Source organism: Paralichthys olivaceus, chromosome 7 (assembly GCF_024713975.1).
Source record: "Paralichthys olivaceus isolate ysfri-2021 chromosome 7, ASM2471397v2, whole genome shotgun sequence".
Classification (NCBI taxonomy): domain Eukaryota; kingdom Metazoa; phylum Chordata; class Actinopteri; order Pleuronectiformes; family Paralichthyidae; genus Paralichthys; species Paralichthys olivaceus.
This window is the reverse complement of record NC_091099.1, coordinates 18,669,385-18,685,933: the sequence shown is the minus strand read 5'-3', so window position 1 is coordinate 18,685,933 and position 16,549 is coordinate 18,669,385. Positions and strand designations below refer to the sequence as shown.

Below are 16,549 nucleotides of genomic sequence, written 5' to 3'. Positions count from 1 at the left end.
GTTATTAATGCACTAGCACCAGTTCAAATAATGTTTACTTCCACCTGTCTGTTAATTATGCAAAAACCACTGAAGAGATTACCACCAGGTAATCGAAGGATTCACTGTGGGTCAGGAACCAATTAAGGCTTGGTGCACATCCAAGATTTTTTTTTCACTTCCTTTAATATTGCGAGATAGAGAAAAATAGATGGATCTTGATGGAAAAAAATTAATTCGTGTTTAGGGGAGGGATATTTATGTGCAATTTGGTGCAGATCCAAATAGAAATTCAGATCTAGTGAATTGAAATGGGGTTTCATAAGGTTAGACCTTGGTGGAGATATGAACTCTACTGAGTGACATTCCAGATACCAATATTTTAGATAAAAATGTGTCGCCTCAACTTTGATCCAAGCAACTTTTTTTAGAAACAATGGAGTGATAATGGAATATTAATCAGTTTGTTTCTCCCGCTCATTTAGTCACCCTGTACAACTGCTCCATGGGGAGGGAGGACTGCAGCCTCTGTAAGAACGCAGACCCAAAGTACAACTGTGTGTGGTGCACCAAGCAGAAGGCATGTGTGTACAAGAATCTGTGCAGTGCACAACAAGGCTCTGAGGAGCCCCACAACATGGAGTGCCCCAACCCCCAAATCACCGATGTGAGTATTTACATTGTTCTCATCTCTCTGTGTCACCACTGGAAACAGTAGTTACTTTAAAGACTGGTGATTGGCGACGAAAAAAGCATTGACTTGGCGCTTGCAATAAAGCACTTTATCAGCCATGTTTTTTTTCTCCTCCTCACTGACAGGTAGGTTGAAAAGCTGTTTCTCCTTGAGGGCGCTTTGAGCCGATCTGCACGTTTAGATTGGATCAATTCTTTCTTTGCCCACTTAATTGTAGGTGCCTCATTGTCATTGAAAAAAATCAGTAATGGTATTGAAGCGTCAATGTGACAGAGGTTGTGACCATACACACTCCTATTCAAACTGTTCAGTATGCAGCCACAACAGTAAAATCTCTTACCTGTTTTGATGTTGTGGCTGATAGAAATTACTTTGAAACCCATGACTAAATTAAATATTCTTGCAGACCAAGTAGTGACCGTATATTCCTTGATGGCAGCAGCTTCTTTCAGCAGGATAACACATCTTGCAACACTGCAAAAATAGTTCAAAAATAGCTTGAGGAACATGACAAAGAGCCTTAGCCTCTAAATTCCCCAGATCTCAATCCAATCACGCATTTGTGGGGTGTGCTGGAAAATCTATATCTCCTGACGGATGATAAATTAAAGGTTAAACCAACATAAAATCAGGTTGTTGTGGCCTCCATGATTTCCACCATTTTGGTGTCTTGATGACCAAGTCGGTCAAAAATTGTCCATCTGTGGCAATCGTCCATCTGTACAGGTCTGCTTCCATTTTATATAATAATATATATATATGTGTGTGTATGTGTGTGTGTATATATTGATATATATTTTGTGGAATCTTCTTTTACAAATCGGAATCAGACGTTCAAATCAAATCAAATCGCGTTTTGCTATGAACACCCACCTCACCTCCACACTCTGTATCTCCCCACCAAGATCATCCCTCGTTTTGGACCCCTACTGGGAGGCATCAACATCACCATCCGTGGCACCAACCTTGGCATCCACAGGGAAGACATTAAAAGCATCACTGTGGTCCGAGAGCCCTGCGTCCATCAGGAGGAGAAGTACTCTGTCTCCACGAGGTAATAATCATAAACCTTGATGTAAAGTATTTATGTAAATATATCTGTGCAATGTCTTTTCAAGGCTAAGTATCTTTATTGTTAGTTGTGATATGCAGTCGGCTAAAGAGTGCTTTGGTTTTTCTCAAGGTAATGGATATATTGGGTGGCATGATTTAATTGGCTCATTATACCAGTGTATTGATCTGAAAGTCTCCAGATGCAGGTTGATACAGAAACAGAATGACTCGATTTAAAAGGGGACAACTGTGGAGGAAAGTTAGAGCGTCCTTTAATCAAAATTCTATTCAAGAAAAAGTGCAGAGCAAAATATATTAATATCGAAAGGGAAAATATGAGTTCCACAGCAACAACAGTTTTTTGTTCCTCTCTTGGCCTCAGTCTGTTATTTAAACGAAATGATTTTAGAAGTGTAAAGGCTAAATTGAGGAAGTTTCAGAAGCCCTTGATGTCTTCCACAGAAGAATTGAATTGAAGTCTGATCGCGGAGGATACAGATGAGCAAGTTACCACTGTGTTAGAAAAAAATTCTGATGGTTATAAAATCCCACACATTTTAAGTTCTCCTAAGTCACATTGTATATACTCTATTATTTAGTTATACATATGTCCATCCTAAGGCATAGACTGTATCACCTGAAGGGATTACCAGTATTACCAGTTTTCTGTCTTGGAGGCTTTATCCATTGTTGCTTATGGTGACAGCTACTGGGGACTGGACCAGCCTGACTATCAGTGACTCCACAGATATCCTTGAGGCTTACATAAAACTAGAATGTCCCTCAGTACAGTGCATACCTCCATCAAGGCACAACAGTTCCCTTATTAAATCACATTTAAATTCTCTGTACACATTTTTATCTAGATTTGCACCACACAAATTTAACATGCCGGATTTTTTCTCTCAAATCCATTCATAATTTTCAGATAAATCAAGGAAACACCTGATCTTGCGATGTAAACAAAATTGAGTCTGCTCCTTATTTTATGGAACCACACCTAAAATGAATGTATTCTCTTTTAGCCCATATCACATCCTTCTAACCTTTTGGAAATTTTTATTGTGGAAATCTGTTGTTTTTATGGAATCAAACAAACAAACATCACAAGCGACAAACAAACAGACAGGGATGAAAACACAAGCAAATCACACAAACCTAAGTCTTAAAAGTAACTAATAACTGCAGCTGACAGATACATGTAATGTCAAAAGTGCAATATTGACTTTTGACACAAAAATTATAAAATCAAACTCGAGTACAAGGATAAGGGTATTTAAGTTCCCTTCCTGACTAAATGGACCTTATTGCTTTTTACTGCAGAGGATTGACATTTCCAGCCTTGAAAGGTGGTTTTTAAATAGATTCTCTGACCACTTAGTGAGTTATATGTGACTGCTGATGGACAGGACCTTCTCTTTGGCTTCACAGCAACCTGACTTCTTTCAGATATGTGTTCACCGAAGCACTGAATACATGCCACATGGATTTGACACAGATTTTTTTTTTGGAGGTATTTTCCCGCTGCAGACACCCTGTTCCACCTCATCTCAAAGAAGCTTTAATGTGCTGAGGATTGGCAAAAACTGGAATACTCTGGCAAATTCACTCAAGTGGTGTTAGAAATAAGTGTTCATTTCATACAAATGATCCATACAAGAGTTCCACATCGTCAGGCACAGCCTCCAGCTAGACCTGTTGACACCTAGCAGGATGGATCTGCATTTATGGAGAATTCTTGCTCTGCCATCTGCACGACGAGGCACAAACCAGGATTTATAAGACCAGCTGGAATGTTTTTCTCCCGTAAATCACCCACATTTGGAGCCCATGTGTCGACTTGTATCCTGCACTTTTTTTTAACTCGTGCTGCCTGCACGTTGTACAGGGGCGGATCCAGGGGCGGGGTCAAGAGGGCACTGGCCCCAGCTGAAATCTGATTGGTCTGTAGATAAATTCAGTGATGAGCTGGTTTTTAGTTGTTTTTGCTTAAAGCTGTAGAGCTAACAGTAAACAATGAATGACTTAAATGTGCACCTTACTGAATCAGGAAATGTGCATGGATGTTGGACATATAATTGGACCCTTTATGGTCCCTGATTTATGAAAACTTCTAGATCTGCCTCTGATTATGGAACTTACTTTGCTTGTTTTTTAAATTCTCATTATATCACTATTACCTCAGATATAATTCCTTCACATTACAGTTTCACGTGTTAATTGTTGCCCACCTATTTGCCTAAATGAGGGCCGCCATTCTAAATCGACCTCAGCTGCACATTGTCCCCTCAGGACTACAGCCGACCGAGACGTGTACGGTTTATCACAGGATTTCCAGTAACAGATGCTGCGATGTGGGGAAATTCCCAGAGGGTTCAGCTTTTGAGCTCCGAGAGTCAGTCGGTCAACCTGGCATTAGAATTCAGATTCAGCTGCCAGAGTCAATATCATTACTGAAACATCAGCTTTAACCAGTTCACACATTTTTTGAACTGAAGCCTTTTGAGTATTGTATTTTAAATTAAATAAAAATGCTATTTAACTTATTAAAGATATTAGAATACACATCAGCACTTCACATCTTCCCCTAGAAGTAACTAACCCAAATGGATACATGTGGACAAACCTGACAAGAGGCTATTTGTTCTGTTTCAAGGCTGCGAATCAGACTAACAAAGATGAGAGTTTTGATTTGCATTATCTTTTCAGGTTCAGAGACGTTGATCAAATCTCGAGCTTTGACAAACCGGAGGATGTTGAATATTGATAGGGAACACATTTTCATTTGAAAGAAAAGTATAAAACAATCTCCTTGATGCAGCTTCTAAAATCTGAATGTTGAAGACATGACTTTGTCTTATGTAACAGTTCCTTGAATATCTTGTAAATGTTTCAGACAAAGACAAATGATAAATCAAGACAAATAATCAGTTGATAAATTGGTAATGAAAACTGCAATTAGCACTCAGTACATTTCGTTACACTGCCAAGAATCTTATAAAGAGCCGTATGTTATATCCTGAGAAATAACCCCAATCCCCCCAAAATCCAGAAATGTTAAGGAAAGTGATACAAAAAACAGAATCACACCAAAATTGTGTGGGTTCTTTTCGAGCCAGTGCCCCATCACTCCACCAAGTCTGGTACAAATCAGTTCAATACTTTTTTCCAGAATCCTATGGACAAACAAACAGACAAGGATGAAAACACAACCCCCTTGTCGGTGGTTTGTTATTTGCAGCCATGGTCTTAAAGGTTTTCTTATCTTCCCTGTTTTCCTGTTGACCTGTCCAGCGTGGTGTGTGAGATTGGCCCTGTTGACCACATGAGCGAACACTGGGGCCAGGTGGAGGTGGAGGTGAAGGGGGGGAAGAGAGGAACGTCCTCCATGTACTTCACCTACAGGGTAAATAGTCTGTCTCTCTCTCTCACACACACACACACATGCACATACACAGACACAGTGTATCCATCTCTTCACAGGATGTGGAGACCAGCTAAAATTTACCCAAAATTGGTTTGTACACACTCTTAAACACACACTAATCTTACATTTGTTGTGAGGACATAATACGTTAGCTAGCCCCTAGCCTCAGCAATCACAGATGAATGCTCAACTCTAACATAAACTTGATTCAAGCCTAAGTCTTAACCCCCCCAAAAAAATCCTTTGACAGTTTGGGGACCAATTGAAATGTCCTTACAGTGATGGAAATTTGTCCACAAAACATAGAAAGCCATGTGCACATGCAAACACACACACACACACACACTTATACAAGCACCACATCTGCCTCAATTTGCTGAGTAAACAGTTAGGCAGAGCACTCCCCTGTGGGGAAGCTTTAGCGGAGCCACAGATATGAAAAGCCAGTTAAATAGCACCGCTGCAGTCTGTTAAAGTATTAGAGAGAAAAGAGGGACTTCTGCACAGAGTCTGGTTAAAGAGGAATGCCTGCACAATCTGGTTCATCTTACAATACATTACCATTGAAATGTGACTGCATGTTTATGCTTAATTTACCAATGCAATAGATGGTCTGTTTGAACATGGAAAATGACATGCTATGCTATTTACTGATAAGGGCTTCTCTGTAGGTAGGAAGTAAAAAACATAGTAATGTGTGTGTGTGTTCCTGTACTTATATCATTGTGAGGACCATTTGAAGCATAGACCCTACAGAGTGAAGACATGTGTCCGGTCCTCACTTTTTCAATGGGCTGTTTGAGGGTTAAGACTTGGTTTAAGGGTTAGGGTTAGGCATGTATTTGGGATGGTTAAGGTTAGGGTAAGGGGCCAATGCAATAGATGGTCTGTTTGAACATGCTTTATGTCAGTGACTGTCCTCACTAAGATAGAAGTACAAATGTGTGTGTGTGCGAGTAAACATTTCTGATAGAAGGGGGCGGATCAAGGACATTGAGATGAAATGTGTGTGTGCTTAATGACATTGTACTGTATCTGTGTTTGCCTGTGTGTGTGAGCTTGTTTGGGTAGTAAATCCTTGAAGAGAAAAGATGAGTATGTGTCCGTGCTGTATCTTGTGACACCCTCCCTCTCACCAGGACCCGATTCCAGAGGCGGTGGCGCCGACCAGAGGTCCTAAAGCGGGCGGCACCCTCATTACGATTACTGGCCGCTTCCTGGACACTGGCAGTAAGGATGATATCCAGGTTACCATTGGAGGGGTGGAATGCTCTGTGTAAGGATTCCTTTTCTCAATAATTGTCACGCAAAGACCAATTCTGTTTCAATTCAGTGTCTTAAGTTGATAAGTGCTACTTGTTATTCAGACATTGTATGCTATTGAAGTTCTACAGTTTGCACACTTTGAAGCCCATAAATTGATTTTTTTTTCACATTCCTGAAAATGGAATTGACCTTAACTTTTGGTGCATAAGCAGGATTTTTTTTAACTTTACCATTTGCCTTTGCTGTTGTGACCATGAGTGTTCTGTCAAAACCAGCCCACAGTGACATTTTAGGCAGAGGTAACAGAAAAATAACGAGCTAGAGAAGCAGCAAAGCCAGGATTTAACAAGCTGTCAGGCTGCTGCCATGTTGGCTTCCACTGCACGGTGACCTTGTGTGGCCCCCACTCTTCGAGCCAGCCAGTGCTGAGGTATGTCCTTGTCTTGGCAGGGAGCATTTCGGAGCAGAGATCACGTGCAGGACAGGAGAATATCGAGCAGATAAGGTGCCCTCCGACCTTCTCCCCGTCGTAGTGAAGTATGGAAAGAGTACCATGGCATCCATTCCAAATGCCTTCCAGTTCTTGGAAAATCCCATCGTGGTGGACCATCACCCCAAAGGAAGCTTTGTCTGGTCAGTTTCATGGAGCAGCCTGCATATTCTACCTCTAATCAAAGTGTTTTTGATATTCATTGGTTCCTTTTAGTATGATCCTAGGGATTTACATTTACATTTTAATTACCTGAAGCTATATTGGACTGGATTGAAAGTTCAGTGAAAGGATGCTTTTATGCTTTAAAGGATGCTTTAATACATCCTATATGGCTTTAGAGAACATTGGACCATCACAATTACCATGAAATTGTATTAATGGGTTCATAGTCCCGAGAGGATAAACCCACTGACTTTGGTGATCCTCTAGCGTCATCATAATGTGAAAAAATGTTTTTGTTTTGAGTGAAAAAAATCTATTGATGTTTTGCTACAAAATCTGTGATACATATTCACGTCCACCTGACGATGACCTATAATTGCTTAAAATGTCTCTTTACCCAATACTTATTGCTGTCAAATGAATGACTTTCAGTGCTAGATGGTGTTTGGGGTGAGCATTACACCTGGTTAACATCAATTAGCATTGTCACCTTGAGTGTTAATTAAAATTAACACTTAACTGAAGGACTGCTGTGATAAACTACAGCCACAGAGTTGTGTTATTACTTTATTTAAAAGACGAAAAAACCAAACGATAGTATTTGTTCGTTACCACATCACCTGTATGCTGTTAATAGACTTGGAAATGTAAAGAAAGCTGTATGAAGCTCTGTCTGCGTATTACTATCGTTTATATAGAAGTCCGTGTTTCCTAATTATTCACAGCAGAATGAGGAAAGTGTTATTTTGACTGAGCGTCATAATGGACAAAATAGGACACTAAGTCCAAGGTTGATGAATAAACAAATTTCCCTTTGAATGCTTGATGCTGTACGTTTTGTTTTTCAAGTAGTAACCCCCCCAAAAAGATGCTCAGTTGGCACTGATGACAAGGTTGAACAGAAAGTAGTCTATATGGAAAACTGAACACTATGAAAGCCACCTGCCTTGTCCTCTGCCCTCCAAGCTTCTCTCTGGCCGGAAACCTTGGTAAAAGGTTGTAAATGCCACAAACCCTCCAAGATTTGCTGTGTGTGCAGAATATTTCTCACACTCATGTTTGGGTAAAGAGGATACAAACTGCTAACTAGAAATTGTTTTGAAATATTGGATGTATCAACGTATGTGTTTAGTCAGTAACTGGCTGTCATATCAAAGAAAGTATAATGCGATAATATTTTGACAATATTTTTCGAAAGCGATTATAAATAAGTGCTCTAATAAAAAAATGAATGCTCTTTTCTCATGCAAAGTAAAAAACAAAATACATAACAGAAAGCTTTAAAAAGTGCTTAATTATAGAAAGCTAATAAAGTGATGTAAAGTGTAAATAGAGTTTAAATTGTTTTAACAATTTCAACAGATCTTAACAACATCCAACATCCTTGTCTCTCCCCTGTGACCAGGGTCAGAATGCTCATTGGAAATCACATATGTGATTGGCTGAGTGGCATCACACTCACAGGAGATGATTTACAATACATTCCATTGGTGAATTAGCTAACTGAGCTGCTGCACCAGTGTCGTGAAGTCTAGAAATGCTGTGTGGGTAAAATTGAAATGGCCTGAACTAATTTTTTTTTCATTCCTGGTGAAACTATCCCAGATGCAATTTAAGAAATGTTTCCGTCTTCTTATAACTCTTTCCATGATCTCATCTTAGTGTGGTACAATATATCTGAGCTCATGCATGTTTTGTTTTGTTTGTTTGTTTATGTATGTTTGTGTGTTTCAGTGGAGGCAGGAACATTGTGGTGACCGGCTCCGGTTTTGACCTGATTCAGACTGCTGTGCTGATGGTCAATGGAGACAACTCAACAGCTTTTGAGGTTTCTATTTATTTATTTATTCATTCATTCATTTATTCATTCATTCATTCTGTCATGACTTGCGGGAAAATCCGGGGAATTGGCCATAGAGTTTACTGAGAGTTTGCCTTTTACACATGCACTCAACATGCATTCAACACAGCGGAACGTTAATTAAGATTAAGATTAAGATTCCTATTTTTGGTCCCACACACAGCATGCAACATGCAAACATGGGGAAATTTGACCTCTGTATTTAACCCATCCGTGTGAACGGAGCACACACGGAACACACGGAACACAATCCACACAGTGACCACACACGGAACAGTGGGCAGCCATGAAGGCACCCGGGGAGCAATTGGGGGGTTCGGTGCCTTGCTCAAGGGCACCTCGGCAGTGCCCAGGAGGTGAATTAGCACCTCTCAAACTTCCGTCACCCTCCGGTTCCTAACCCAAGTCGCTATGGACTGCGCTACTGCCTCCCCCTAAGGTTCTCTGCACAGATGCGTTTACAACAGCAACAAATCCTCTGCATTATTCAGACGAGAAGTGGAGCAGCCGGGTGCAGCAGACAGAGACAGGAAGTGACATATTACCCCTGCTGCAGAGATCACATGATTTACTTGACAACACGCAGACATTTCATTTTTGCATATGTTGCGCGTTAGAAGCTCCATCAACCACCCTCACTTGCTCGCTGAGAATCCAGTGGGGGATCCCCTGGATTCTTCTGGAGGCCCAAGCGGAGAAAGTCCGCAGAGACTGCGGAGCATCTCACTCGGACATTTATGTTCACACATGCACCTCCTCCAGAGAAAATACAGAAGAACTATGGAGTTCAGTGCATATCTGAAATCAGCATCATGTGATATTTTCATTGCTCCGAAAGTTTTCTGTCCTAACAGTCTCTTCCCTGTGATTCTTTATCTCTGAGAACTGAGGACTCTGCTCTCCCCATCGCAGCAGCAACACTGTCCATCAATCTCTACACGTCTCATCCCACGTCTACAGTCGTGATTCATTCAAACTCTGTGAACATTTGATGTTTGAGACTGCACGCACGCACATACGTATCTCCTCTTCTCTTTGCTTCCACTGATCAGTGGGATTTCAAAAACCTGTATTTCTTCATCTTTACTTGCACCACTTCACTTCTTAGACCATAAATCCTTAAAACCTGTAGAATTGCAGATAGCAGCACCACTGTTTCACCCTCCCACAAAATCGAACTAAGTTCCTCAGCCAGCTTAATTAAGTCGAGCAGACTCTGCCAGGGAACTTGAAGGAGTGGCACACAGCAGCTTGCTGGCACTTGCCCTCCAGTGAACTGCGCGGTGTTAAGCAGCTGCAATTTTGCTCATTTCATTTAAAGAGCTAAATTTAATGCCGGCATTAAGGTTGCAGAAGATTATGCGACCGTGCCGGTCTTTACCACTTTACTCCCGGCCAAGTCCTTGCTGCCCAGGGACAGGAGAGATTTGAAAAGACTTCTGACAGCTGCAAACTAACAGCACATGTAATGTGTTATCTCAAAGGCTGGTCAACTTCATTAAGCTTCTCTTGGTTTAAGACCATCCACTGAAGGACACCCAATCTGGAGTCATTATGGCTGCTGGCTTGTGGTAGTAACATGATGAGATTGTAGGTCAAGTTAAAGGCTCAAAGCAGGGATGGTGATTTAGAGAAAAACATTTTTTAACAGCATAGCAAAAGGTTTTTGCCAAATGTTCTGCCAGATGTTGTTGTGTAGCTAACTGAACCAATTGAAACAACTACTGTAGTTTAACATGACATGTTTAGAGAAAAGAGGATTAGAGGTAACAGGGCATATAAGCGACATCACATTGAAGGGCCCTCTACTCAGCTGATGTTACAGTTTTATAATGACCTGAACAATTTTATTATAATGTACTTTTCTGCTGTTAATTACTGTGGATAAATTATTTTTTCATAGTAGAGCATTGATTCACCAAGTCTCTCTCTCTCTCTCTCTCATCATTAAGTAACTGCACACAGAAATGATGAGCATGTGTATTTGCATATAGAGCTGGACAGATAGATCCAAACTTGAGTGCTCACTGGAGACGCTTGTGGAGACACGCTCTAATGCCAGGTGTGAACAGACGCACTTAGAGCTGTCCACTTGTTATCGATTCACTCGAGACGCTATCGTTAACCAAACAGATATTCTTTTAATACTGCTACTTGCTGAGAACCTAGAACTTTACAGGCAAACTCAGTTGGATTTACAGATAGTCTGCAGATCATAAACCTCTATGTGGTTTAACGAAAAGACATTCAACACATACAACTTCATATATCTTACATACATACAGCCCGCGCTTTTCGCCGTGTCCTCTTGAAAAGCCCAATTGTTTTTGTGTAGGGCTGCGGGGTTTAGCTGTCACACACAGTGTTGTCAGCCCCATGTGGAAACAATCAGAGAGTGACAGAAATATCACCATCGGTCCAGTTGCTCAAACACAAACAAACAAAGCCAGAGGAGGAATGACTCAACGTGCACAAAGATTTATCAGAGGCTTCTATTCTATGACGGGAGATTAGGATTTTAATAGAAAGACTCAAAAGTGACACGTAATTTTACCTTCCCCATTTTACTGAACCAGCCCCCCCCCCACGCCTCCTCCATGTCGCTGTGTATTTTTGAGTCACTTAACTCTCCCTTCGACACTTTCAGAACGCCCGTGAAAAGAACGACACAGTCATCCAGTTTCAGTCTCCGACGGTGAACGCCTCCCTGAACCAGCACTTTAAAACCTCCATTAAACTGGACAACTTGGTGAAGGAGCTGAAGCCCTTTGACTACCACCCCGACCCCTCCTTCAATGAACTGACGAAGAAGGTCATCACCGAGGCCAGCATCATCATCGTCACGGTGAGTGCAGGCCGTGCAGCCTATGAGACAGCACTGTGTTTCTGAGGAAACAGCCTCATTAGTGAGAAGGAATTAAGACAAATGGTTTTATTATCTGACTTGAGGATAATAAGGGAGAAGATGCTGAGCTGCAGTTACTCTGACACATTTTCACTCTTTAGCTGCTATGGTTGAGTTTTGTTGTGTTAATAAACTATCTAACACGCAGCACATTTATACTTTCAGCTCAGTGGTGTGATCAAATGAACTGAGACAAATGTAAATTGGAAGTCGCAAATAGCAAACATTTCTTAGTTTTAACTCTTTTAAACAGATGAGAAAATTGCTCTTAATGTAAAGACCCATTTCTGTTAAATAGTCCGGTCACAAGGTCGTTAAAGAGATGAGGCAAATTTTTCTTTTTCTTTTTTTAATTTTAACTATTTATTATCACATTTGAACTTTCCTGAAATATTGTCTCGTCTCTGTAGGACTCCGAGAACTGTTCAATCCAAAAGTAAATAATCCTCTATTTTGGGTCGAACACTTGCAACCTGTGATGACTTTTAACCAGTAAACATTGTTCTCAATGTGTCATTAGTCAAAAAGTGTGAATTGGCAATTGGCGAAAAAATAATTGGCAATTGAAATAAACATTATTATTAAAGTTTTAATTATTTTATCAGCTGATTTGATTTCCTGCATTTTGTATTGCAGGTTATATTTTTCATATGTCAATTACATCTATTAAATATCAGAAAGTAGAGACAAATGCTGTTGTCAGTTTTGACAGTGAAACAGAAAAGTGAGAAGCTGAATCTGAAACCAATTAATTGATTTTCAAAATCCGTCAGATTCCTTCTGATAGGATATGGAGACTTTTTTGTGTTTTTTATTTCCTTTTTTTTATAATTAGAATTTTTTCGCAGACTATTCTCTCATTTTCTTAGAACTCGAAAAATGTTGAATCAAATAATAAACTATAAACTATTTTGGATTAAAACATGCAATTGGTATTGAGGTTTAGCAAGAAAGTACAGTGTCATTATACAAACAGTTTGAGCAGCTACTCTATATATTTAAATATAAATTAAAATACATAACTGTATTGTTACTAAAGTCTTGTCTTGCTAATAATTAGATATGAGGTTGAGCAGGTTTTGCATGTTATGTGTCTCTAATGGGCTTCAGTTCTTAACTATATGTTAAGGCAAGTAATGTTGAGTACAAAAATAGAACAAGCCATTTGGCAAGAAAAAAATAAACAGAAGAGCCCATTTTATGTATTCTACCGGCTGATTTGATGCTCAGAAAAACCCCATCTCTTTCTTACTGGAGCTCGCTAAAGTTGTGGATTTTTTTCATTTTGTCAATTTGGTTGTATATGATTTCCGAAAATAGTGAGAAATGTCTTTCATACTTTCCGAGATGAAAAATCCAAAATATATTCCCTTTATTGTCACATACGACAATGACAAGCAGCAAATCATCACCAGTGAGAATCTGAACCAATAACCAATTAATCAGAATGGCTCAGATTCCTCCTGATTGCCTGCTTTACGTCAGCTTCAGGGCTCCACAGTATTTTCTTTCCAAGTGTATTTCAGTAAACACACTTCAGGTAAATTAGACTGGAAAGGCATCTGCTAAAAAGGCTCTGAGGCTTTTTCCAATTACTCTTCTGCTGGTTTACTCAGGATATTTTCACCTTTCTTATATTGCAGACTGCATTAGAATAATTGAACGCATGTCTGTAGATACAGAAGTGAGCTGTAGAATCTCAAAGTGTACGCTGCCGTGCCAGAGCCGTGGGATTGACTGGAGCTGTGCCTAAAGTGATTTAAGAAATAAATTACTTATGTGCTTACAATGACTATAATCTTAATCTTTCTAATTAGTTTTGGCGCTCATTGTGGAAGCGCTGTTGTAAACTTTCCACCCATTACAAATGAAAACGTTAACAATAATGTTTTTTAATACTCAACATATGATGCAGCTTCTTGATGGTTTATAAAGGCAGTAATTAATTTCCCTCCATATTGTTTTCAACCACTACTCTCAGGGTCGTGGATTCTCCAAAGCTATGACAGCCAAAGAGGCTCAGGCGTTTGTTGGAGATGTTTCCTGTCTGGTCAACACGCTTCAGGACGATAAGCTGTTCTTGGACCCGCCCTCCACCAAGCCCAGAGCTCGCTCCAGACGCCACCGCAGAGACACCCGACCCGAGCTGCTGGATCTAGCGGTCAGTCAAGACACAGACACAGAATTCAGATCCTTTTCTTCAGTACAACACACTTCATAATAACTCATAATAACTACACTTGTATTTGAAAGTCCTGCCCTGATATTGTTATTTCAGTAAAAGTATGTAAATGTGTCAGGAAAGGGTTCTTAAAGTTTTAGTCGTATCTAAGTATCAGTATTTTACACATGCATCAGTGTGTGAGCAGCTTTTTCCTGTTGCAGATGATTAAACCAATTTCCGATTGATTGTTCGTTTCACGATGTGATGTACGATCATTTCTACATCACCAGGTTTGTTTTGTCCAGCCAATTATCCAAACCTTAAAATACAATTGTTAACTAGGTAAGTATCAAAATGACTTCATCTATACCTATATCAGGGTACATTTTCATATAGAGCAGGTATTTTTATATTATTAACATAGACTGAACATTCTCACAAAAGCAAAAGAAAAGAAACATCTTTATGAAAGGGAGAAGCTTGAAAAGAACTGGGCAAAGGGGGCCATGCCATAATGCAAGTTCCACATACATAGTAATTGTAATATGAATACATACAGATAAAGAAAGGAGGTTGCTGCATCATGCGAAGCAGCATAACTAGGGGATGGGTAAAGACAAGCCTGGGCCAGCACTAACTATAACCTTTATCGAAGAGGAACGTTTGAAGCCTGCTCGTAAACATGGAGCAGCTGTTGCCCTACCTGAGCCCAAACCGAGATTAAGGCTCTACCTCACATTCCACTCTTAAGCTGCTTTCAGACAAGAACTGAACTCTGGACCTTTTACTGAAATTTTCCAGAGGGACTATAAATGAGAACATCCATCTCTGAGTCAGTTGCTCCCGGAATTGTACAGAACTTTTCCTGCAAGCACCCTCATAAAATGTCTGGGTGAGCCCATGTGAGAATGCTGCAAGAAAATGTCCCGAAAATTCACGAAGAGCAAATGGTTGTGGTGATGACATATCTAATACATGACACATGCAAAAAAAACTAAAAGAAAAGAAATATCTCAGGATGAAAAAGAGGAATCACACACAGAAGCTGTCTGATTGGACAATCACTTGGTTGATGTGCTGTCAACAAAAAACACAAACTCACAGGGAAATGTATACGTTATGTCCTGCATGACACCAGACACCACCCCCTCGTCTGAATGTTCCGGAAACGTTCCTGTTGTTGTGAATGTGTCTGACCTGAACAATCTTATACTGCGTTCTTCATGTTTAAGACAAAATAAGGTCCAGAAAAAAAATCTATTTTCCAGAGTTCATGTCTGAAAACAGCTTTAGAGACTTCTTAGGAAACACAAGTAGTTCTGCATTCAGAGAGTGTTCTTATGGGGAAACAGGGTCCTGTGAGTATCATAATTTAAAAGTTCTTTGTCTTGTGTGCCAAAAATGACATTTGTAAAGTAACTAGTAGTGAAGTGCAGTAAAAATATAAATGTCATGAAAAGAAAACACTCAAATAAAGTATAAGTACCTGAAATAAAATACTCGAGTGAGTTACCCTCCACCACAAAAGACATGCACAGACTTGCAGATGAGCTCATGCATGCATCATGAATCTTTATTTCTCTCGGCGTGTCCTCCGTACTAGTTGAGACCCCATTTTTTCACTGGTTGAACAATTTCCATGTAGCTACAGGCCCTTATAATTACATTTAATTACAGCCGAGCCGACTGTGATGAATACTGTAACCCCGTCTCACTTCCTCTAAGTGAGCTATTGTTTTAAGTCTGTGCTCTGTATAAAGAAGTGACACTGCGGCACTATCAATAGCACAACCTATAGCTGCATGGAAAAAGCTTGATTATAAAGTGTCACACTCAATACATTTATGCATTTGTTCTGTTAATATGGGCGACTGACTTGAGCGTCGCCACAGCACTTCTATAAAACCCTGAAGGTCCCACAGCTGTTTTAGCAGAACTGTGGGCAATTATGTAGATTCTCTTCTGTCCCCAGCTTCCTCTCTGAACGCTGTTCTGTTGAGTCTTTACCATCGACACCTTCCTGAATAAATCTGCGGCTAAAACAGTGGGGAGAGCGCGTGCAGATAATAACATTCCCTCTCTGTGTTTATCCGCAGATCAAGTTTGGGAAGGGAGAGTGGGTGGTTGGCTTGGTGCAGTATGAGAATAAGAATGAATCGTCGCTCTACATCATCATCCCTGCCGTCATCGTGCCCATGCTGTTGATCATCGCCATCTCTCTCTACTGCTACAGGTGAGTTCAAATATTTTAGCTTAACATAACACATTAACTGGAATAAAAATAAAGAAAGCTAACGTCCTGTAATTGCAGATTATGAGTGGTGGAACTTTGTAATAAACTCTGAACTCTAAAATCTCTATTAGTGCTCTTTAGGACTTAACTGTTACTATTTTACACATGTTTGTTTGTGTGTTGCTGAGCAAATTAACAGAATATTCCTCAAGATTGAACTAACAAATATTGCATTATTTCATGCTGTTTGTTTGTGTGTTCAGCCTGTTTAGCTAGTGACCCCAAAAGACTTCCTTTATTGTTTTTTCCCCT

The 16,549-nt window shown here is 40.0% G+C and overlaps 1 protein-coding gene across 6 annotated transcripts in view; it reads left to right on the top strand.

Annotated features, from left to right (window-relative positions):
- The window catches only part of plxnb2b (plexin b2b), a 127,497-nt gene that overhangs the window by 93,036 nt on the left and 17,912 nt on the right, over positions 1-16,549 (top strand). For all 6 annotated transcript variants that reach the window (XM_069528163.1, XM_069528165.1, XM_020079062.2 and 3 more), the window contains 9 exons: positions 465-646; positions 1,579-1,727; positions 5,021-5,132; positions 6,293-6,429; positions 6,870-7,052; positions 8,809-8,902; positions 11,583-11,780; positions 13,822-14,001; positions 16,101-16,237. In XM_069528163.1, coding sequence (XP_069384264.1) covers positions 465-646; positions 1,579-1,727; positions 5,021-5,132; positions 6,293-6,429; positions 6,870-7,052; positions 8,809-8,902; positions 11,583-11,780; positions 13,822-14,001; positions 16,101-16,237 — 1,372 coding nt within the window. The remainder of the gene's footprint in view (positions 1-464; positions 647-1,578; positions 1,728-5,020; positions 5,133-6,292; positions 6,430-6,869; positions 7,053-8,808; positions 8,903-11,582; positions 11,781-13,821; positions 14,002-16,100; positions 16,238-16,549) is intronic.